At 40.2% G+C, this 25,148-nt stretch overlaps 1 protein-coding gene across 1 annotated transcript in view; it reads right to left on the reverse strand.

Annotated features, from left to right (window-relative positions):
- SYNE2 (spectrin repeat containing nuclear envelope protein 2) overlaps positions 1–25,148 on the reverse strand; it is a 171,233-nt gene that overhangs the window by 90,952 nt on the left and 55,133 nt on the right. Inside the window, exons 33-54 of the mRNA XM_079308247.1 lie at positions 24,712–24,873; positions 22,377–22,478; positions 20,943–21,143; positions 19,929–20,094; positions 19,069–19,181; positions 18,093–18,295; positions 17,618–17,737; positions 17,227–17,515; positions 16,706–16,872; positions 15,047–15,356; positions 14,218–14,382; positions 13,009–13,362; positions 12,377–12,511; positions 11,265–11,426; positions 10,238–10,387; positions 7,337–7,492; positions 6,703–6,968; positions 3,530–5,621; positions 2,530–2,849; positions 1,726–1,870; positions 1,133–1,348; positions 510–775 (exon numbers count right to left, since the gene is read on the reverse strand). Of these exons, the coding sequence (XP_079164373.1) occupies positions 510–775; positions 1,133–1,348; positions 1,726–1,870; positions 2,530–2,849; positions 3,530–5,621; positions 6,703–6,968; positions 7,337–7,492; positions 10,238–10,387; positions 11,265–11,426; positions 12,377–12,511; positions 13,009–13,362; positions 14,218–14,382; positions 15,047–15,356; positions 16,706–16,872; positions 17,227–17,515; positions 17,618–17,737; positions 18,093–18,295; positions 19,069–19,181; positions 19,929–20,094; positions 20,943–21,143; positions 22,377–22,478; positions 24,712–24,873 (6,260 nt within the window). The remainder of the gene's footprint in view (positions 1–509; positions 776–1,132; positions 1,349–1,725; positions 1,871–2,529; positions 2,850–3,529; positions 5,622–6,702; positions 6,969–7,336; positions 7,493–10,237; positions 10,388–11,264; positions 11,427–12,376; positions 12,512–13,008; positions 13,363–14,217; positions 14,383–15,046; positions 15,357–16,705; positions 16,873–17,226; positions 17,516–17,617; positions 17,738–18,092; positions 18,296–19,068; positions 19,182–19,928; positions 20,095–20,942; positions 21,144–22,376; positions 22,479–24,711; positions 24,874–25,148) is intronic.

Consider the following 25,148-nt stretch of genomic DNA (forward strand, 5'->3'; position numbering starts at 1 on the left):
AGAGATCAGGGTCTCAGTCTGAAGATGATGGCAGAGCAGATGTTGTTCACAAAAATTACCACATCCAAAAGCAAACCCAGAGAAGGGTGAAAACAATCATCAGATTTGTAAAAAATATTTGGGGAGAATTTTAGACAGTGGCACTCAGTAAGATGAAAGTTGACTTGTTGCAGAAAGCATAAGATCTGATTTTCCTAAAAGTGGAAAAATCTTAAAATTCACAAGGACTTGGAACCTTCAAAACTGACTATTGTACCTTGATTCCTGCATTTGAACACAAATTGCAGCCTAGAAATCATATGACCAGGCTCAGGTTTTTTCCCCCTAAATATCATTCCCCAATGCCCATACTGGAGACAGCAGGTGGGTGAGATGGAGCATTGGACTGACCCAGGAGAGCATTTAATGTCTTTTTTACTGCATTACAGCTTTTATATATTATTTGACATCCAGTAAAACCCTGTGCTTGTGAATAGTCCTATCTTCCACAGAAATTTCACACCACTTACTTTTTACAGCGCTCCTGCATTGCCTTTATCTCACACAAGGCAGGAAGGGCAGATTCTCCCTCAGCATCCTCAGCTGTGTTCAGGATGTTCTTTATCCGGTGAAGAAGCAGGAGTAAGAGGAGCTGTTGCTGGTTGATGTTTTCTTCAAATGAGCTCACAAAATCAAGTAACTCCACTAGTTCCTCTCTGGTGGCCTTTTCCTTCTCTTTGAGGCTTTCTGGCTGCTCTTCCTGGAGCTTATCGAGAATTATTGTTTCTCGTTCCAGCTAAGTAAACAAAGCAAAGCATGAGATAAAGTGTTTTTTTATTCCACCATCTGAAGTTACATTGTTCATTTACTCACACAGGTGACTAGGTACTGGGAATTACACAGTCAGAACCTGAACCTTGGAAATGTACCAAAACCTCTGAGTTTGCCTTAACAAAGCACATAACCCTGTGCAGAGGTGCTCTGGGTTCATAGGACTGAATAAATATCCCCATTATTTCCGGGTTCAAGAATGGGTAGGGGTAACTGAGCAGCAGGTGGGAAAAGATGTTCTGGTCTGATCTCAGCCCTCTGAAGGTCATTTTACTCACAATCCTATCTCCACCCCTAAACTTTGAGATGTCAAGCAACTCACCTCTTCACTGATGAATTTCCATTCCTGCTTTAGTTCTTCACAGGTAATTTCCAGCCCTTTGGCTGCCTCAAGCAGACCCAGCCAGTTTTCCCACAGCACTGTTACAATCCTGCCCAGGGCCCTGTCACTTCCTCTGCATAATCTCATCATCTCACCAGAGATCTGCCTCAGCTTCACCAGATCCTCTTCAGCAGAGTCAATGCTGGAGACTAAAATCTTACAGGAAAAACAAACACATCAATAAATAAAATGCTACAGTCAGGAGTATTAATGAAGTATTCAGTAACATGATGAGGATCCTCTAGGAAAATGGCAATCACTCCACTGGGCTGGTAAAATATGGTCATAATGATTGGATATGGCTGTGGAGAAAGATGGAGCAAATAAAATGTCTCATTTCTTCAGCAGTAACATACTCATTTCACACGGTCTGCTATACCTGGTCTTTTAACAAGTACATAAATATATTAATATATTCTGTGGTTTTATATATAGATAAATATAGGATACAGAATTCCACTTCTTTCTACTATGTGTCACATAGTTGCATTAGTTCTGCATGAGCTTTTCAAGGTCTTCAGAGTCTTTCTTACCTTGCTTTCTTCCAAATGCTCCAAAGCTTCTTTGTAAGACATTGGAATCTTAGACAAAGACTGTCTAAGCATCTTTTCCAGTTTCTTAAGATTATCACACACTTTATCTTTGGTTTCTGTGTAGCTTTTGTGTTTTTCAAAATACCTGCATGAAACAATGAATGGAACAAATAAATGCTATGGTTGTTATTCCTCTCTTCAACCATAATGCCCAACAGAATACAAGTTTTTAAAAAAACTTTTGAACTCTAGTCCTGACTGTTTTGCAAGTTGTTGCCAATTAGCATTTGGAAAACACTTCAGGTTTGATACCTGAGGTACTGATCACTGGATCATGATCAAGGAATTTAAAACTCCAACACTCACTCTCCCAAATCTTTTCCATACATGTATCTGAAGGCTCTCCAGATTTTCTTCTGTACTTGAAGGAAAGAAACTACAGCCTGTGCCTTGTTTGGGCTTAACTTTCCCAGGCCATCAGAACAGCCTATGGAAGACATGAATTAGGGACCCTCTGGAAACTATTCTAACCTCCTCCAGATTCTGGCACCCTATGACCCTCACTCAAGCCCCACATTTTGAAATATACAAAAAATGACTGCAGTGAAAATTAGTAGCAATATGGTTATTGTCTGGCAATATTCCCTCCTTAATAATCACATCTGAGGGCAACACGAATGCTTACACCTTTTTTTGTGTTGGAATTTCTGAATACCTGAAATTCTTTCACAGCAACACTGGATTTCTTTTCAGTCACATTTCTCACAATAAGGAACAAGATCTATGAAGATCTCTTACACCCACCTCTGCTCATCAGCTTCCTTTCTTTGAGCCTTCTTCCTTAATGCCAAACTCTTTTCCACCAGTTCTCTTAAAGCATTCTCCAGATATACTTTGTCTTCTGGCTTCACTAGGTTTTTCAGCTTGGAGTGCAGGTTTTCTAAGTCAGCCTTTGCAGAGTTGAACTCTTCCTCTTTCCAGTGTGGAGTCTGGCACATCTCCACTGAGCTACAGAGCTCTGCTGCAGCCTGGGCTGGAGCTTCACAGTCCTCCAGGAACCTGGCAGCCCTCTGAAGGGCTTGGGTGTAAAGCTCACCAGCCCTACATGCCTCCTCCAGGGCATTCTGAAAGCATTAAAAAGAGAAAGGGACAATAAAATAAGGCTGTTGTGCTCCTCTAGATCACCACATGGTCTTAAAATTTCACATTTGGCTGTCTTTGAGACCAGAGCTCCCAGAAGTGGCTTGAGGAGGTGGAGGACATGTGGCAAACACATTTGCTACCTACATAGTCACAGGGCAGTGCTGTAACCCATGTATTTATTGCCCTCAGGACAGGAATTATGTTCACCATTCCTGATCACATTGCCTTGACCTGTGCTTTAATCTTCTTCATCATTCCCAACCAGTAAAGCTTCTCTTTATAGTAGAAACAAGGTGCTTGGATTTTTTCATCATTGTCACTGTTGAAAATGTTGCCTTTAATCACAAGATGACTGCACCCAGTCTCTCTTCAGCTGAGTATTTCAACACAACCTTTTCCTTCCTCATATTTACCATTTTTTTCTTGTGCTAATCCCCATTGATTGATTATAATCAAACTGAACACAACTTTCTTTGTCTCCTTAGTTTCTGTCATGATTCCCATCCTGTCAAACAATGCAGAAATGATCACAGGCCAATTCAGCTGTTAGAATAAATGAGGATGTGAGTCATGAAAACAAAAATGCCCCAGTCACAGAGACCTAATTTAATTACTGGGGAAAGACATATGTCAATACTTCACTTTCATTAAATATACTTACAACACGGGCAGCAATGTCTGCCTTCAGTTGTGCTTCAAGGCCTTGCAGTGTCTCTATTTCTACAGCAGCAGCAGGAGATTTTTCTTCTTGTTTTTCCATTATGCATTTAAGAGCAGAAAACTTTCCTTCTATCATATTCTGAATTGCCTCCCATCGCAGCTTCTCATTCTGCATTGTATTTATGTCAATCACAAGTGGCTGCTGGAGTTCTAATTGAATATGCTTTATGATGTGGAATATATTTTCTACTTCATTCTGGCTACCTTCCTTGTTTACACTCTGTAGCCCAGAGATCAAGTTTTGAAGAAACTGCTTCAATTCCTCAACATTTTTCTCCAGGCTCTTTATTTCTTTCCTCTTAGATTCTTTGAGTGATGTATCAAAGACCTCATTTTTGTTTATTTGATTTGCTGCCTCCTGGGTTAAGTACAAGATTTGTTGAACTGCCTGCAATAGAATCTGTGCAGATATGATATTCTCAGCAGGAGAAGAGCTGGAGCTATCATTTAGGATATTAGCTTCTTTTCTTACAGTGGATGTCACAGTCTGAATTTCATTTAGCAATTCTTGAATCTTATCCCATTCCCTAACAATATTTTCCAAGTGTATTATTTTCCCTTTAATTTTACTTTTAATTTTAGAAAATTTAGTTTGCAATTCATCCAGCTGCAGTGAGTCCCATTTCAGACCTACACATTCAAATATTTCCTTGTACTTCATTACTTGTGACAAACTTGACTGAATAGTGAGCACTTTTTCTTTCAGTGCTTTGCATTTGTCCTTCAGTCCCTGCTTGTCACCTGCTAATTCATCATCTTTCAGGTTCATTTCACCATCCTGCAGGTCATCAAGATCCTTCTGCAATGAAGCTATTCCTTCAGCAAACTCTCTGGAGACAGCTGCCTTCTGTTCTACTTCATGAAGTTTACTTTGAATTTGCCTCTGTGTCTTCCTTGCTCTATTCTTCAGACTTCTTAACTGATCAATCAAGAACAGTTGTTCAGACAGGCTCAGCTGCCCAGCTGTGACCTGACTCTCTTTACAGTGGGATGAGATCAGCCCTTCTATTCCCTGTATGTCCTTTAGCATCTCCTTCAGGATGGTTTGTTGGCTGACCAGCTCTGAGCACGTGCTGCTTTGGTTTGGGTCAGGCCTGGCCATCAGCTCAGCTTTGCAAAGCTGAGAGTGAACTTTGTCTATTTCTGCTGTGAGCCTTTGCCTCTCCTCCAGCTGGAGCTCCAAGTGCTGCAGTCTTTGAGCAGATTTTAAAACAAGAGCCTTGTATGAATTCTTCAATGTTTGTAAAAGGAAGGTGATATCAGAGACCTCCTCAGGCTCCAAGCTGGGAAGGATGTGCTGGAGCCCATAATCCAGGGATACAATCACAGGCTCTCTGTTTAGGATGTCTGTGTTCATAAGCTGACAATTTCTGATCTGTGATTTGACATCACTGGGGAAAAGTGCTGCTTTCTGATCAAGGTGGGACAGTGAATCTTTCACCCAGGAAATGTTTTCTTTCAGCCTCTTCATCATTTCATGTTTCATGAGAGCAGGACCAGTGCTCTGAATATCCTCTGGAGGAGTTTGTTGTGCTGATAATGCCTCCAATTTGCCCTGCAGATCATGAATGGAGTTCTCCAAAGTGACTTTCTCTTGATCACTCCAAATTCTTTTCATCTGCAGCTCAATCTTTCTTTTTAATAGAGAAAGACCATGTTTAATGTCCTGTAGCTCTGTGGTCCAAATTAGAGGGTCTTTGGCTTTTCCTGCAGCTGAGGAATGTAACTCTGCTTGCAAATACTGTTCTTGTATCAGCCTCTGAATATCCCGAGCTTTATTCATAAGCAGGTTAAATTCATCAATTTCTGCCACAACCTGATCATGTTTCTTTTGCACTGCTTGCTCCATGTGCTGCCACCAGTGCTCCAGCTGCCTCATTTGGCTCTCTGTCAACACCTTATCCATGCAGGTCAAATGCTGAGATAAAACTTCTTGCTGGCTTTGTAACTGGTTCAAGACATCTCTTTCTCTTCGTAAGGACTCAATGCACGCCTTGATTTTCTCCAGAAGAGCTGTGTTGTTCATAGGACCCCTGCCAAAAACAAGTGGTGTTTAAAAATAATGAATTCTCTTATATATAGACTTCTTAAAAACTAATTTCACTGTTTGGAGCACGATTTACTAAATGTATTCCCTTAATTACATGCATCTCTCAATATTCTCTTAGGAATTCCCTAACCACCTTTGCAGTACTGTTATTTCTTGCTCATCTGTAAAGCACTCACTATTCACAGATAACTCTGCAAAAAAAGGTATGTTCTACTGTATATTCTCTAAAATTGCAGTGTCTACTAATATAGAATGCAGCCTTCATTTAAAAAATCTGCAACAGTGTTATGTCATCTCTAAGTGAATTAACAATATTTTATAGCAATTTCTGGTTGACAGTGAAGATAAAACTTGGCTATAAGAAAATTGTGAAATTTCCATTCATGCAAGGTAAACTCTTCCAAATTAATCTACTCATCTCTGATTTCCAGGAGATTTTTTTAAATGCCTATTTAAAATAGTTAGCAGATAGATTTTTTATTAAATTTTTAAAATCTCTGTAAATTAACAAATTAATAAGTTTTAAATGTTTTCAAATTATTTTGGCACATTATCATGACAAACTAATTCTGTGTTTTGAAGACTAATTCACAAAACACAGTAAATATTTTTTCTGTGCTGGTTACCTCTAATTTGGTAATGTAGACTTACTCATTACCATTGAGTTTTTTCCATCAAGTAAGGTTAGTTTTAAGAATAAAGAAAGATTTCATTCAGAAAAAAAAAACAAACAAACCCCAGAATTAACAAGAAGAAAAATGAGCTTTTTCACATCTGCCATTTAAAAAATTGTTTTAAGAAGGATTTTTACAGGGTTTTAGCCCAGCAACTACTTCTTTGTTTTGTTTAAAGAATAAAGAGAGTAGATGCTATTTAAGGACAGCAGAGTCGCCAGAAATTCTTCTGCTTAACTCTGCTCTCAGACTTACAAACTTCTAAGGCTTCTCTTGAAGTGGCTGTAACTCCATATTCCTGTCTGAGCATTACTGAAGCATGTCACAAAATTCAGTGTAGAACCATATTTGCTCTGCAACCTCTTAACCAAACCCCTCCACTATACTTACATTTTTATGTTATCTTTTTCTGTTGACAGATTTTTCATGGAGGACTGTGCAGCAGAAAGACTTTTCTGGTATTCATTAATTAAACAGCACTGTTGTTGCTTCACTGCCTTAACAGCTTCCAGTTCCTGGAGCAGCCTGTCCCAGCAGGGCACCACAGGATGTGTGGTTTGCAGCTCTGCTCTGTTTGATCCTGTTCCATTGGGAATTGCTTCTTCACTATGGCTCAGGGACTTGGCTTTCCACGTTTCCAGCTCAGTTTTTAAATTCTACAATCAAGCCCAACACAGAGAGAGAAAGGGATTAAAGGATGATCCTGAAGACTCTCAGCTTTCAACACAAAATATGGTTAAATACTGATTCACATACAAATGTTCTCCTGCTCATCCACAAGCAAAGGAGCACATCATGGAAGCAATCCTAGGTGTAACTATCACTGCACTCTGGAAGAGCAGTACAAACTATGGGATGAACATGGACATGCATCAAGGCATGGTGTGTGCAGACAAACCAAATAATTACACAGTTAAAACTCAGATAAGGCTATGGGCAACAATTTTGGTTTGCTCAACTGAATCACAATTCTGCAAATGTATCACTACATTAAAAATGGGGAATGGCTTTGCAGTTTCCATACCTCCAGCTCTTTTAGTTGTTCATTTATAAGTACCATATCCAGCTCAGCCACTTGATTTTTCAGCTCATTGACCTTTTGTTCCTCTTCAAAATATTCACTGTTTACTTGCACTCTGGGAAACAGTTCCTTCTGGACAACCACTTCTGTGCCTGTGTCCTACAACACAAAACAAGACTCTTATTTCTGAAGGGTCTAAACCAGTCAGTTTTCTGACTGCAGCACCTTGTTTCACATATTTAAGCCATGCTGGGGTTGTGGTTTCCCCTACAGCCTCTGTGGGTCAACCAGGACTCAGAAACTGAGAGCTCCATCCCTGTCCCCAACCCCTGCAGTCACCCCCTCCTGTCAGCACTGCTCAGACAGCTTTGAAATCTCTGCCCATCATTTCAAGTGAAACACTATCATCCTCACCTTCAAACATCCTCCCTGCACCCACCTCTGCTACTGATGAATTGACAGGTCTGTTGTGTCTTCTCCCTCTTTTCTTTACATATTCATTGGACTTTATCCTCTCCTCACACCCACATTCCTTCTGCTCAGCACCTGCCCTGAGAGTGCTGCTGTGTCCTTCACCAGGACACCTCTGCAGCTCTTCTTCACAGGGCAGCTCATGCATGAAGCAGCTTGGCTGTGACACAAAGCCATGGCTGCCATGTCTCAAGTGCTACCCAAAATCTGAGGTAAGGTGAGAGCAGCAGGGGGTCATGTCTCAATCAGGGTGGGGAGGGATTAGGAGGCTCCAGAGCCAGTCTCTGGCACAGCCTCTGATTCCCATGACAGAAGGACAAATGACTTGGGCTGGGGCCAGGTTTAACATCACCTTCAGCCATCACAGGCAGCATCATAAACAAAATGTCACAGGCTAGCTGGATCATGTGATGATTGCTTAAAAATCTGCATTTCCCTTTTCCCACTGCCTGCCTATATCTGATGATCTGTTTAATGTACAAAATTTGTATGAGTGAATGCATACAAACACATAGATATTACTGCAGTGTGAACTTCTCCATGGTATTAATATCAAAAATCAGCAACAATAAAAAAATTCTTGTCTGATAAACTTCATGTATTGCTACTTTAGACACTGTTTTACTAGAAGCAGCCAGCTATCACTGTAAGCTGTCACTGTCTTCTGTCCCTCAGGGGTCATGAGCTACAAAATGTACCTGCTTTCAAGAGTGGGAGACATACAGCACATAGTACACATAATCAGAGGAGAACAGTTCTCTTTATTTGAACTCTAGGTTATTTTCAGTCAAAACTGAAGAGCCCACTCATGAAGCAGTCAGTTGGAGAACTTTTCAATTTCTCTGTGTACATATCCATAGCAGTTGTACCAATTCAGACATAAGATTTAATCTCAAGAGACATTGGAGTGCCATAGAACTGAAGTAAGCATTAAAACTCAGCTAAGCTATCACACAGAAAGGAGGAAATCCACTTTTCCAGATTGAAATATCAACACATCAAAAGACTCAGAGAAGTGCCCTGACTTTTAGAAAGACCTTGCTGTGTACTTGTTTTGCTTGTTTGTGTGATGTTCTCATTGCACACTATGGCACTGCCTCCATGGATACAGACAGGGGAGGCTGCACCTCAAATTCTGTGTCTATTTTCAGGCCCCTCAATACATAAAAGACTTCTCTGGAGTGTGTCCAGAGAAGGGCAATGGAGCTGGGGAAGGGTCTGGAGCACAAAGCTGGGGTTGTTTAGCCTGGAGAAAAGGAGGCTCAGAGGAGACCTTGTCACTCTTTACAACTCCCTGACAGGAGGGTGTAGTCTCCTTTCCCAGGTAAGAAGTGACAGGAGAGGATGAAATGGCCTCAAGCTTTGCCAGTGGAGGTTTAGACTGGATTTTAGGAAAGATTCCTTCACTGAAAGGGTGGTCAGGCACTGGAACAGCCTGCCCAGGGCAGTGATGGGTCACCATCCCTGGAGGGATTTAAAAGACACCTTGGTGACATGGTTTAGGGGTGAGCTTGGTAGTGCTGGGTTAATGGTTGGACTTGATGGTCTTAGAAATCTTTTTCTACCTAAATGATTCTGTGATGACTGCATTGTTCCTTAAATGCTTTTCAGTAGTACCCAGCACAACCTTCATAATGTTTCCAGGAACTGAGGTTAGACTAACAAGTCTGGAGTTTACTGGATCTTCCCCAACACCCTTTTTGTAAATCTAAACAGCACTGCTAGCTTCCAGTCAGCAGGGACATCTTCAAAGTCCCAAGACCCTTGGGAGATTTTGCTGGGTTTCCAGTGAGAGCAGATGTGAAGTCCCAGGTGATACCTGCCCATGGACAGGCCAGCTGTGGACCTGCCTGGAGACTCACCATGAAGATCAGATATAGCCCTACCCCCAATTTAAGAACGTGGTGTCCAAGATCAGCAGCCACAGGGCACTTGTGATGTAACTCCTTTACTCTTAAAGAAGAGTAGACTTAGTAAAGTCATTTAGTAATGTAACCTGTCATTAATTCAATTGAATCCCTTCTCCTTTCTCTACTTTATTTCATTTATTTTCTTATGCTGAATCACCCTTGGATTTCAGTTTTCTGATCTGCCTTCCTTATGATGGCAAACTAACATAACTGACTGTAATAATATGAATAGAAGTTTGTACTGATTAACAGTTTAAAGAAGAAGTCTAAATGTCATAAAAACTGATTATGATGCCTCTAAAATCCAGGGTGAACTCTTTTGAACAGATCCACTGAAAATTATGATGTGGCAATGACTTTGGAAGAAGTTTAAATCTATCATGGACATAAATAAGAACTACACACAATAGTCTTGATTTTGATGTAATTGTCTCTTCTTTAAAACAACTTCAGCTGAGACCCCTGTGGAAACAAAAACTGAACAACTGGCACATTTCAATTGAAACAACAGACTGTGAGTTACCTCATGTGCAGGAACTGGGGGATTCAATCCCAGACCATCTTTCTCAGCTGCTACAGATTCCAGGACTTGACCTTTCTGGCACAGCTTCTGTTGAACCTGCTCCCCATCATCTCTATATGATTGATTCTCAACATCACTAGGTTCCACTTTCTGGTGTAAGAAAATCAAAAGAAACCAGTAATCAAAAAGCTCTAATCAAACATGCTGGGTAGTAATTATAGTGCTTGAGTTGAGAAAGCTATGAAGCCCATAATTATAGGTAGATGAGGAAAACCATAATTATACCTCACAATTTACTGTGAGCAAGGTTACAGCAAAGGAAACCACTTACAAGAAGCAGTGCTGTAATTTTGTTATAAATTTTTAGAATAAATTGCATGTGTTCTGACCTACACTGTTCATATTTCATCATTCTAAGCAAGGAACTGGATGTAGGTTTCAGTATCTCACAGAATTTGCTAAAACTGAAATTCTGAGAAGAGTGGCTCTATAACATCTCCCCTCTTCAGGGAGGGGATGACAGCAACAAGACCCTGTCAGCCTTTTAATCTCCAACAGGAAATTGGCCTCTTCTCACTCATTATTGCTCCAGCTCCTAAACACTGCTCTGGGTATCAAAATTCCCCTTGTACCAGGGTGCAGCACACAGGGCACACCATCTCAAATGCAGCCTCACACATACAAAGTAAATATGTAAATAAGAAATCTATATAAATGAAAGCCAGTCAAGCACAACAACAGAATTCAGGCAAAATGGTCAGGAGATTTCACAACACATCCAGGTGACTTGGAATGATCCTCAGCTAACCACTAAAGCAAAAAACCTCCCTCTACACCAATTTTAAATGTCCAGGAAAGAATAAAGCAAGTTACCACAAACTAAGTATCACATTAGACAAAAGTAGCTCAGTGTAAACTTGAGGCTTCTCTTAGTCTCATTTCTTAGCAGTATCATCCCCACTGCAACTAAACTGGATACACACACCCTCAAATCCAACCCCTCTGGTGTAATCTCATGTCCAGTTACCTGTGCTGGATGGGTTTTTTCCCTAGATTCATCACCTTCAGTACCAACACCATCCTGATGTCTTTCCAGTTCTGCTTCACCACCCAGAACTGCACTGTCCAGAACATCCTCTTGGAATTTGTCAGCTCTGTCCATATCTGGGTTCTCCTTATCAGCCTCCTCCTGATTTGAAAAATGGAAAGTGTTTACAATCAGTAAAAGTCACAGTACAAAATTTGCTAAGAAACTTCCCACTCCACAATCTGTCTATTCCATCTTCAGTTTAGCTTAAAGAATGAAGGAAAAAGCTGAGGCAACAAACCCAGAGAGCTGGAAGCCCCTGCTTAGATCAGTTTGCCATACTGGGATCTCACCCACTCTGAAACAGTGTCAGGAGAGGATAAGCAGGAATAAGTGCTCACATGATTTTTAATACAGTTATAGAAGTTTCTGATTAGACACATTTGGTAACTATTGATCTTGCACCTTATCCAGAAATCCCAGTATGGACAGTTTCCACTGTGACATTTTGATGGTCATCTCTCCCAGGTACTCCTATTACTCCATGGTCAGCTCAATGAGTACTCTAAATCATTCCTTCAGCCTTGCACACATTCACATTTACATTTTTACAAGTCATTTACAGCATCAGTGTCCTGAGGTCCCATAAAAATCAGCAGCTCCAGGTTAGTGACCTCTCATTATTTGCAGTGATGAAACCTCTTAAATTCCTCATCCCTGGGAGTGTTCAAAGCCAGGCTGGGCAGGGCTTTGAGCAGCCTGGGCTAGTGGAAGGTGCCCCTGTCCATGGAAGGGGGTTGGAATAAGATGAACTTTAACATTCTTTCCAAACTGTTCTGTGATGGATTTTAGGAAATCACAGGAAGTTGGTGGATTTTGCATCATGGACAAAGTGGGTCCAAGCCCTGGGGGTTTGCAGAAACCATCACTTTGATCTCTTGCACTCTTCACATGAGCAAGGCTGAAAGGATGATTTGGAGAAAACATAATTTATCATTCCTTTCATCAGATAAGGAAACATGCCTAACTTTTAAGGAATTACACATGGATTTTTAATGAACACAGACACACACATATACTGTGACTCATAGTAAAACACATTTGTCAGGTACCTGCACAGCCTGCCCCAATCTGTCCTTGCTGTGATGGATATCCTGTAATGGGCTGTCTGACAGCACACTGCTTTCCTCCACAACTGGAGTATTGTGCCTCTCTTTCTCAGACATATTTCCATTTACATCTTGACTCTAAGAGAATGATAGAAAACAAAATCTGCTTGTTTTACCATAAACATTCTATTTTAACATCAGACCTCTGAATGGTAAAAATTATTCTCTCTGAAAACAAACAGGACAAACACTGTGCTGCAGTTCTAAAAAGTTTTTACTAGTTTAAGAGAAGCTCTCAAAGCTTACTTAGGCAGAGGCTTCTGCAACTTTATCATATCTACAGTTTCTCCCTGTTTCCTGACCAAGGATACTTGCTCTGGTAAGTGGCAAGAAGAAGTTACATGCATTTAAATGAAATTGTATTTCAATGGAAAATTGCTGTTTTAAATATGCTATTGGCTTGTTACAGACTTGCTATTACAAGCTGTGAGAGTTCTTCCAACTTCTTTGATTTACACACTTGTATCTACAGGAGGCCTAATTTCAGTGAAATTAAGGATACAATACCCAGAAGACACTTGAGATGTCTCTTTAGCCAGCTTTCCATTGTTGTTACTGTCAACAAATAAACTCACCTCACTCATTTCCAAAGGCTCCTTCAGCTCCACTGCTGTAGGGGTCTCCTCTGCAGAGATTTGAGTATCACAAGTGATCTGTGCCTCTCTCTTCAGCATTGTATCTGACTTGTCTTCCTTTTGTATTTCATTACCAAATTCATCTTTTAACTCAAGGGCTTCACTGAAAATGTTTTCCTTCTTTTGCTTGACATTTTCAAGTCTTTCTTCCAGACTTTTGTGTTCACTCTGAAGTGTTTCAATCTCATCCTTAATAAACTGCTCTGGTGAAGAGGTGTTTTGTTTAACAGTTTCTGCCAAAACCAAACTTTTCTTTACGGTGTCTTCACATCGACTAAGAGGTCCCTGTTGTTCCTTTAGACACAAAGAAAACATTTTTTTTGAAAGGTCACTTAATACACCTCATGTTAAGATCTAAAGACAACCTCTAAAATAATAAATACTTGTTTTGAACAACAAACTGCATTGAAAGGTACATGCAGACCTATTTGCTGCAGAAAGTCAATTACTAAACCAATAATTTTGTCAGCCATTTTTATGCACAGAGAACACCTGAAGCTAAAAGCATTACTGTGATAAAATAATCCCACAGCACACTGTGGGTGGTACATGGTGATCTTTCCAAGTTCTGGACAGGTAATTCCCCCATTGCCTCCTCTCCTATTCCTTTTTCCTTCTTAGAGGTATAGCAGGTTCTGAAGGACAAGGAATTGCAGTGATCCATATCTGAGCTCTGATTTCAGCTTACAGCAGCTCTCTACATTGACAGATACAAGTCTGATTTCCATTCTGCCAAAGAGCAAAAGAATGTTTACTTATGAAAGGATACTTCTTAAAAATGAACCTGGCTCACTGACTTTAAAAAAAAAAAAACCTTCATACTGGCTAAATTAAAAACACCTAATAATATCAAATTTAATAATCTATTTCCTCATTATGCCCTGAGAGAAAAAAACCAAAAATCCTAACCAACCAAACTGAAGAACCCTGCATGCTTGAGCAAGGACAATTCCTCTTGAACATTCAGTTTAGCCAATAGTAAAAGTCCTCCCAGCCCATTAAGAGTGGTTTGACTCCTACAATTATCTTGATAAAAGAACATCACATACTTTTTATTTTAGAAAGGTTCCATAGCTTTTCAGTTTGACACCATAAGCAGTTCCCCCTTACAAATGTGATGGTCTCCATGATGCAGAAACTGCAACATACCTCTGATTTCAACTGATTTTGCTCAGCTGGTGGTTGTTCCATTGCTGGACCATCACACTCAGCAAGCTTTTCAGAGACAGTTTTCAGCTCAGTGCTCAGGTCTGTTAGCACATCCTGAGCCTGCTGGTGCTCTTGAACAGGGCTTCCCAATGTCTGCATGATGGTCTAGAAACCAAGGAGTTTCTAGGATTAATCCACTATTATCTCAAACAATCATCCAGAGACTGTTACAGATTTTCCAGGATTTCACCAGCACAACAAACTTGTTTCCAAGTTTCTGGCTAAACACAGGTTAAACACAAAACCATCTTGCTCTCTTCCCAGCACATCATGGACTCCATCATGAACAAAATTTTTATAAATAGCAGGAAAAAGAAGGGTTGGCATTTCATAGAAATGTACTTGTAAAAAGTACATTTTTCTTAAAATGGATGAAACATTAGAATACCACACAGGGTACAAAAAGCAATTTGCACTACACTGGGTGAAACTGAGAACAAGCAAGATGCTGGAAAAGAATCTTTCAGATGTTTTCCAAATTCATCCTTCCAAAAAGAAGAAAACCTACCATGGCTTAAAGAATAGAAGAGCAAATGCTTCATGTTACAGCTATCCAAATCTGTTTATGCAGGTAAAAAATGCACTTCACATTTACTTTGGTCTCATTTGTTTCAGTATTTATCCCTCAGAGACAGAGAGGGAGATATTCCCTGCCCTTTTTCAGAAGAACTTCCTTCACTCCCAGCTTTACCCATAACCTTCCCACCTGAATGACACCACAGCTCAACAGTGGGAATTGCAACCAACAGGAAAGGAGAGGGGTCCTAACCTGGAGCTGGCAGAGCAGATTTTCATGCTGGTGCTTTAATTCTGACCATTCTGCCTCTGTGAAGCAGGGACCAACAGTGTGGCCCTGTAGATGTTCTTTCTGGCTTTTCAATTTGCTAAACTGGGAAGTCAAGGCTTCTGTTTTCTGCAGGAGGTCAGCATAGTTTGCCAGCTGAGCTTGCCTCTCCTCCAAACCAGGCTGAAGGGCAAAAATCTCTTGTTGTTGTTTCTCCAGTTCCATTAGAGCCTGCTTCAGATCTTCTTTGCTTTGCTCATATTGCTCCCTGCTGCACTGAAGTTCTTCTTGAGGGCTAAGGAAAAAATACTGTGCTTAATAGTGTTAAAAAAACAAATATATTGATTACCTAGAAAATGTCAAAGTGTGAACAAGTCATCCATTAGAACAAACTTGAGTGTACTGTATACTTTTTTATCCAGATTTTAAATTACTGATCAGAATGGAATTTTCAATGTGATGAATAACACTGAAGTCATTGCAGATGAACAGGACTTAAATGCAGGACAAATGACTAACCCTCAAACCTTAACCTATAAGCCCACAGTTTCCAGCATCTGAGATGTGATGCTCATGTTCTGTATTTTTCTGCTTTTCATTGCAGCAGAAATTCTCTTTAAAAACTACAATATGGTTAAGAACCTGCTTTCCTTGACTTCCCATGACAGCCTCCAGAAGGGGAATATTCTCTAGAAGACACATCACATTTAGTTGGGCGGGGGAGTGTTTTAGAGACACAGACAACAAAAACAGCATTTACAATATGGGTCTGTTAGTACAATCCAGTGATTACTCTCCTGACCTTTACATTGGATTTCTCTTTGTGTGCTTATAAGCATGAATGTTGATCTGCTGCAGGTGAACAGGTTGCATTTGTCCACAGGAAGTATGCAATGAGACAGAAGTAACATTTGTATGTTCACATTTAGTGATGGAGCTCAGATATCTTCCAGATGGAACTTAAATGCCAACATTTGAAAATACAATCCCACACAAACAAATCCAAATAAATAGTCTGGATACAATTCTGTAAATTACAGCAGGATAATCAAGGACGAAAGCAAAGCCTCATTGTTTTGGGCTCTGTCCCTCAAGATTCATTATTTTTTTGGCAAATAAATGAAGCACAGCCTCACATATGTGAAGTGCTCTTGCATCAAGTTCCCTGTTCCAGCTTCCCAGTGCTGTTGATCCTGTGGTGCATCTGCTGCTCACAAGCCTGATCCTGCAAGGTCCTGAGCATCTCCTCAGACATGCAGAGCACCTCCACTGCTGTCTTTAACAGTGTGAAGGGGATGCTCTGCATTCTGCTGTGCTGGGTCCAGCAAAGCTAATGCTCCATCTTCCCAAGCACCTCTTGTGCTGTTTTTACTGAGAGCTCAACAATAACAGGAGGAAACAGAAGACTCTCTGGCTATTCATGGCCACACCAGAAATTATCTCTGGCTATTCCCCCACCTGACCATTCAGGCCAAACTGTGACCTGCCCCTCCCTCCACAACTCTACAGAAATACAACTGTTTCTGTGGATATCTCATTCTGCTCCCAAAGAACAGAAAATTAATGGAACAGATGCAAAAAGAAGAGAAAAAATGACAAGATAGCAGTAAGTGCCCCATTGTCTCTTGGCAAATTCCACATTACCTGCTATATTCAGTAGCCAGTTGACAGATGTTTTCCCACTTTTTCTGGAGCTCAGAAATAGTCTGTTGAACCTCTGGCTGATTTTTCTCATTTCTCAATAGAGTTTCTCCTAGAGCCACCATAGTCTGTATTTTGGCCTCACCTTCATCTCTGAGACTTGTGATTTCCTGCATTAAACAAGAAACAGAAGCAGTACATATACAGTTATTTTTGATTACAAAATAAAAGGTATTACCATTATTTACTTCAAAGTTTTCACACTGTTCTTCAAGATAACAGAAGTCTTCTGATAAATTACATAGGTGACACAAACAGATCATCTCATTTTCAAAGTCTGGACAATTAAGCTGATTTATTAATTATTCTCTACAAAGAAGACCCATATTATGCTGACAAATAAAAAAATGTTCAAATGACAAAACTACAAGCCATGAGCAGTGACAGTGTCTTTTAGGAGGTACCAACTCATCAAGCATTAGCATGAGGTGGAAGGTGAAAAAGGAATATATTCAACACAATACCTTTATCTGATTAATCCTTTTGTCTGATGGCAATTCACTTCCTTGTGAACTCATTTTATTAAGAGCCTCCTCAAGCTTTTTGATCCAGCAAGAAACATCCTGGGCAAGTTCTTCAAAATTCTGTCCTTCCACTGGAAGTCTGTCGGTACTCCCTGCCATTTCACTGACTCGTGTTATCAGTGCATGGTACCTGCTGAGAAGATTACTGGCTTCTGAAAGAGTTTCATATTCTGTCAGCCCAGCCTCCCTCAAGGAATTTGATAGCTGAGCCAGGGAATCAAATGATTTCCTGAAAAAAAAAATTAAAAATTAACCAACAGCTATTTGTTGTAACAACACGGAACAACCTTGTTTAGGAGACATCTTAGAAAGAGACCAAAAAACCCAATACCTCTGCATTAATAGTGTTTTGTAGACATTTTCAAGCTCTGTATCATCTTTACTGATCTCTTTTACTTTTTCCTCCTGAGCAGAGAGCCATCCTTCCAAGGCCATGTTGCTTTCTTCAAGGCTAAAGGAGGTATTAACAGAGACTCAGGTCAAAAAGAGGCACCACATGGCTAAAACCCACTGGCAGCAGTGTTTTGCTGAAAAAATAACAAAAATATAGCAGTGATCAAGCAAAATTTTAAACATAAGCCTAATTTTAACCATCTCTGTTCATGTCACTTAAATTGTCTGTAGGTTCCATACAGGTCTGCTATGAAATTGAAAAAACAATCCACATTGAACAAACAACAAAACATTTCATTAAAATACCATCTTTTGTAAAAAGAAGAGTTCCTTGCCATTCCCTGTGGCTGTTTAGCAATGAATCATTGATACCACTTGTAATTAAAATGTCAGACACCAGATCAGTTCCCTACCTACTGAGCTGCTGGAGAGAGGCACCAAGCTCCTTTTCTCTTTTCTGACATTTGGAGATCAACCTTTGCAGTTCTGCCTCTTGATCTCTCACACGACTGTTGAGGTGGTTAATGCTTGCTTTGGGCAAGTAAGGCTTCACTTTATTCAACAAAGCTTTAACCTCTTGGATGTCTCTATCTCTGCCTTCAGATGTTAGGAAGTGCTGAAAAAGAACACAAGCACAAGATCGATTTGTCAAATTTGCTGTAGTGTGAGAGATATTTATGTTACAAGAGTTTTTCAGCTCCTGTTATCTCCACCAGTATTGTCCTCCATCAATTTCAGTTCCTGAAAAAGAATTTATGTTAATTCACAGTTTGCTGACTATTGCACATGTAAATAGAAAAGCTGCTGTTGGTAAAATGTGGGGAAAGTGGAATTGATTTCTTGTTTTCTCTTCTCTACAGTACTGGTACACACAGAAACAGGCAAGCAGCATCCAAATCTAGCACTGACATCACTCTATCTCCTTCTGCTGTATAGCTGTGATTGCTTCTTGCAGATGTTTTGACTTTTCCATCTGTTTTCTGTTCATTCTGTCTGATTTGGAAAGAAAATCTTGATACAACACATTAAATGCAATTTTTTTCACATTTGATTTCATTGGGGGTCAGAATTTCATGCTACTCTCTCCACACTTGACTTTCTGCAGCCTTGCACACTGAAGTACTTGGTCAAGGTTATTAACTACTGTCCTGGCTCTCACTTAGCCAAGATGTCTGAAGCTGAACACTGACACTTCATTTCCATTAGCTTTTATTTTCATTACCCTTATTTTCCTAATGCTTTAAGTTATATGGGATGTTCTTTCAGCCTCCAGTTATAAAACCACTGCAGTTAAATTCAGTCCCAAGAATAGTTTCATGGTAAAAAGAGCAATGCTTCTGTGTAAAAAGAACAATCAGCTTTAGAAATGACAATATTTTAATACTCTACCTTTAGCCTCTCAAGTCTTTCTTCCAGTATGGGTTTTGCTTCTGAGGGCTCAAAGCAGTCCTTTAGAGACAGCTGAGTGCTGCTGAACCAGTCATTAAAATTCTTGCAGTGACCTGAATAAAAAAAGGGTACATTCCAATTTTTTCATTAATTGCATTCTGCAAAATAAAATCCTGGTTAACATGAAGTTTTCAGACAATTTACAATTACATTTATCACTGCTACTGTCAAAGGTTGCTTTTTACTACAGAACATGTGACTAAAAATGCTGCAGCTCTTCTTTTTTTTTAGCTAACATTAATTGACAATCAACACATCTGTTCCCTAGGAATAGACAAGTCTGTTGTACACATCAGATTGGGTAAACAAGACCTGGAATGGCCTAGTGGAAACTTCTCTCATTTCCACACAGATTAATACTCTTTAAAAAACATTTGAAGACATGAGACTATCTTTGGGCCAAATTTCCCACCTGTTTAGTCCTGTGCCTGTTTAAAGCAAAGAGTAGTAGTATCACCATTTAACTAATTTCAAATAAAAAATAACTTGAAAAAATTAAAACATTGGATTCCTATGTTTTTAAATTAAATACTCTGACATTTGTTCCTGAACTATGCTAACTTCTTTTATCTGATTTTTTAAATGCAAAAATAAGAAACCAAATACTTGGATTCAGACTGAGTAGTTTGCTGGGATCAAACCAGTTTTTTCTGCAAATCTTTATCTTGTTCAGAACCCTGAGGCAGTCTGGGATATCAAAGCAGTTTCAGACACCTAACCAATTAATTGCATAACCTTTAAGTCATTGTGGTGGTCAATGCAAAGATGTAAAGGTAAATAATTGAAATGTGTTCACTCACGGTCCAAAACACCCATAAAGTGATCTTGAAGCACATGTTTCTTGCTATTAAATAAATCAGTGACACATTTAAGCTGCTTATTTAAGTCAGCCACATCAGGATAATCTGTCTCTTCTTGGAGTAATGCCACAAGGTGTTCTTGTTGCAGAATTTTCTGGTGTATCTCCTAAGGTTATAAAAAAAAGAAAACAAAGCTGCTTTAGTACAAACTAGATTTGCAAAACGTTTTAACCCTGCCTGTAAAAATAATTTCTTAAATTATGTTGGAATTAACAAGGCCATCAGGTAGGTATAAGCACTGAACTCTCCTTGAGCAGTGTGTATACACCTGGATTCACATAACCCCACAAAACAGATATGTGAATAGAGCCATTATATGTTCTACAGCATAGAATACTTACAAACCAGAATTCCTCAGCTTCCATAGGCATTATTACACCCCCCAAATTCCTTATTCTGTGTGTCAAGACCCCTGTGGGCCAAAAGGTAACTTAGAGGGAGTTGGAGAATTAATTAAAAGCTATCTTTCCTCCAGTGGCTGTGATTTCAGTGCCCCAAACACTGGAGGTCTGACACACACAATGAATATAATTCACTCATGCTCCACAGGAGGTTTTAATCTTGCCAGCCTAAGCCTCCAAGCTCGAATTTCAGCAAGTATTTGGCTGAAATTGTCTACTGGGAGCTCCCCTTGCAGTCAGGCTCTGGTAGCACAAAGATATCCTCTGTATATTAACCCAGCCTTGGAAAACAGACAATCCAAACACACACTACTGCTGGAACACATCCTGGGTGGCAATATTGTGTCTAGGATTAACCACTAACAGCTGCAAGGGTTAAATGTATCTGATAATTCCAGTAAAAAGAGGCTTTTCTTCCATGTTTCTGGAATATATTCAAGCCAGGCTCTTCACTTGAATCATTCCAGCAATCCAGCATTTGCACAGGATGAACACTTGACCAAGAGAAATTATGAACAAATGTATAAAATATACACAATCTGTGGTATGCTACCTCGAGTTTAGTAAAGATCTCTAAGGTGTCTGAAGGAGATAAAGCTTTGAGAAGTGATTCAGTCATTCCAATCTGTGTCTTGGCCAGATCAAGGTCTCCTTTCAGCTCTGCTGTATTCACGGTGAGTTCACTGGGTCCTCGCTTGGCTGACAACAGCTCTTTTATTAGCTCCATTTTTTGCACAATAGATGATCTGATGACCTTAAAATTGGAAATAAACATACATCAATTATACAGGAGTGATTTCCCAGAACATTACAAAAATCTGTGACAGACCTAAAAAGAAATTAAGTGATCTGAAGCCCAGACGTTTCAAATACAATTTGTTTTGATTTCTTTCCCTCCCACTCCAGAAACTGGAAAACATTTAAGTTCTGCTTTTCTGAGGAGGAGTGATCTGAGTTCATCTTTATTAGCATTTTTACTGATGCTGCTTTATTTCATCTGTCAATCTCTCCAGTGCCTACTCTGAGCTGGATAAAGGCCTTTCAGGAGCTTCAGCTGCCATGAAAAGAGGGTAGCACCTCTTTCTGTAACACATTCCCCTGCAGTGATTCCACTGGGGGAATTCCTCACGGTGACCCAAAAACAGGCCAGCAGAGAGGTTGGGAGCTCAAGACTATTCATAAAGGAGCAACAGGTCCTGAACCTCATCCTTGACTTGCATGAGGCAGCAGGTGGGTGGGATCTCATGGTGGAACAGCAGCCCAGGGACTCAGCGTGTGTGGAGGAGCACACCATGCACAACACAAGGGTGCTGAGTCCTTCCTTAAGCTCCTTAGATCACTTTACCCAGTGAAACTCCTCCTAGTTCACTGCCTGCTGAGGATAAACACAGAAATAGCTACACAGGGTCAAGCTCAAGGTGCACCTGACAGACACTGTGAGAGGGTGATCACAGAACTGCTACAGGAGCAAGGGAAGCTAACACGGCATGAAAAAGGAATTTATTCTTTGTTGTCTGAAGCTAACACAGGAAGATGAAGATTTCCTTGTGATATCCCAAAGGAAAACACCAGAGTAAACAACACTCTGTGCAAGAAACTCCACATTACCAATCTACATTAAGCCATGTCCAGGCAAAGGCAGAGTTCAAAATCAACAGTCAGTAAAGCTGAGCTCCTGGGATCCCCAAAGGGGTGATGAGGTCCATTGCTGTTGACCAACAGCTAAACACCAGATATCACTGATATCAGCCTCTCTGGGCAGGCCCAAAAAGACACAGAAGTGAGAGAGACCCCTGTGTTTAAAATGACAGGTTTGGTTCTAACAGCCAGAGATATACAACAAATGAAATACTGCTGCCCACTGGCAACAAAATGCCTCCAACTCTCCTTGAGTAGATACAAATAAGTAACTGGTTGTGACAAAGGCAATACCAGAAGCAGGGCTGTAGTGAGTACTGGTCTATCAGCTGTAAAAGCTGCTCTGTACCTGGAGCTCCAATGGAGGTTCATTACTATTCAGAAGTTCTTCTATCTCAGCCACTGTGGTGTCAAATTTTTGGAGTTTCTGCTCTTGGACTCGTAAGCATGCCTAAATGTGAAAAACAAACACATTGGTAACTGTGCTTCCCTCTAAATCAAATCTCTATGTTTATGTTAGAAAATTATATTAAAATATTCTGATTATGCATTTTGGCATATAGAGATGCCACCATTTGTTCATTTTGTTTAGCAATTAAGCATTTTTTGGATTCCAGTCAGAAACACACTGTTTCTCAGGCAAAGCAGCTGATAATGCAAATCTAGCATATATTTAAGAATCCTAATTATTTTCCTTCAAGTAAACTTGCAGGAAAATAATCTTAATTTTGCATTTATGTCTTGCTGCTTCTACTAAAAGGGATATTCTCAGATGTCACAGACTTTAAGTCAAGAATTGGCACCCTGGTGGCACATGCTTTGGTATGGAAGTGATAAAATACAATACACTGCTGTAAGCACCTTTTAAATGTAAATCCTTTGCATACGAAAAGACCTTCACTCATTTGAATATATTTTAGAGTAGTGTGAAGGTAAAATGCCAGTTTCAACTTATGAACAGGATAATGACATTGTCTCATATTCCCAAATCAATATTCCAGGCTCCCTGAGGACAAAGCATTCCTTTTGTAGTCTCTGTACAAGCAATCATCAAAACTCATTCATGTGCTGCAGCCCTTAAAAGAGCTTGCATTTGCATACAGGCTACAGGGGAAAGCAGAACTTCTCTCACATTATTTACACAGAAATTATCCTTAAGTACACAGTCCAATAATTCATTGCTCTGTTCTTTTGTGACAGGTTTCCTGAAAACACATGCACCAGTGCTCTGCTCACAAAGGACCTGAGTTTCAACCTTGTATAACATGATGCACATGGCAACAGTTGGGGGTCTTTTTTGGAATTAACATAAATGCAGAGGATCAACAAAAAATGAGAAATAATCAAGTGATAAATGAACCTGATGCCCTCTGCACCTGGAATCATTTTACAAAAATTCAAACACATTGGGTTCCGTTTTTTCTCCTTCTATTCCACTTCATAACAGCTGCTCATGGGAACATGGTTTCTGTGTCTCTTGCCCTCTTCTCCCTCCTCTTTTGAGACTTATCTCTCACAAGGAGGCAGCAGAATCCCTTTGGTGTAGCCACCTCCAGCACAGCCTTCCTAAGGAGCAGAGTCACAGCACACCAGACTTGAGCAGTTTCCAGGTAACAAAATGGCCCTAAAGATGCATTTTCCAGCTGCTGCATTTTTACTGGAGCCTCCAGGGACCTAAACTACGCCAGGAAAATTCTGACAGTACAATGGTAGAGACAACAATGATGTGACAAAATATCCAGTGTTGCACAGTGAATATGCCACTGTTTCCTAGTGAAGATCCATACACAAAGAGCACCTTGGCTTTTTACTGCTCTGCAAATTAAAACAAATGAGCAGTGCTAACAGTAGGAGGAAGCTGCAAACAACCACAATAAAAACCAGGCCATTTGTAGCTTGTAAACACTGAAGAAAAACTGCCTGCAAACTTTCAAACAAGAGGATATGCAAGTATTTATGTCTCAATCACTCTCAAGCAGGAAATTATTTTTGCTAAGGAGACACTGGTTATGATCACAATGAAGCAGCACAGCTGGTTCACTGTGGCCCTGAAGTTAGAAATTAAAATATTCACCCCTGTACATGAAGGTTTCAATGGCACAGACTTCAGCTGCACCCTGATACCAAGAATTAATGTTATAATGTCCAGGCTCTGCCTGCCCATGTGCAGCCCCTGGGATGCTCAGCAGCCACTCTCTGTTGAGGCTGTAAGAAGTTACACTGAGACACACATTGAGACAGGGGGAAAATAAACACCTCTGAAACCTCTCCTGAAGCTGTGCCTTGCCCAGCTGTCCCAGAGGCTCCAGCATCTTCACTGACAGGCCACTTCTAGCTGGAAAATTAATCATCAGCCTATACACACTGTTTTCTTTCTTCTCTGTGCACTGCTGTACCCCAGGCTACAGCCTCACAGGCCTTCTCTTTGCTCCATGTTTGTACACACCACACAGCTTCTGCAGTGTTGCATTGACTGAAAACCATTTACTACACATATACACAATCTGTGCATTAGCTTCCAAGACCTGTATCCCCAAATAAAGGCAACATCCTTAATGAAACCAGCCATGCAGATACAACTGCAAATGTTACAACTTCCTCTGCTGGTATTCAGTGCAATGTGCATTTTTATAGACATATCACTATAGTATAAAGGAAAGGTAAAATATTTCCATTGGAATTACCTTCAACTGAGTGAGGTCCTCCTCAGACAGGCAACGACCTTCTGCATTCTTGAGCTCTGCATCTGCCCAAGCATCAATTGTACCAGATAAGCTCAGGAGTTTGTCCCACAAAGCCTGAGCTCTTCCCAAATTATCACAGTAGTTTTCAGTCTTTTCATTGATCTACCATCAGATTGATAGACAGAAAACACACACAGATTTTAAAAAATATATTATTGAGTTATATCATAAAAGTAAAAAGCAGCATGATAAAACAGGAGCGAGAAAACTGCCCACAAAAACAAGAGCAGCAAAGGGGAAAAAAAAAAATCTCATGTCTTCACAGTAAACTGGTCACAGAGAAGATACTTAAATCCCTGCCACACATGTCACCAAACATACCAATCACAACAGCAGCTTGCCAGTTTTAAGGCAGGTTTAGGAAGGAGCCTTGCTCA

The sequence above is a fragment of the Erithacus rubecula genome (genome assembly GCF_903797595.1).
Source record: "Erithacus rubecula genome assembly, chromosome: 6".
Taxonomy (NCBI): Eukaryota; Metazoa; Chordata; class Aves; order Passeriformes; family Muscicapidae; genus Erithacus; species Erithacus rubecula.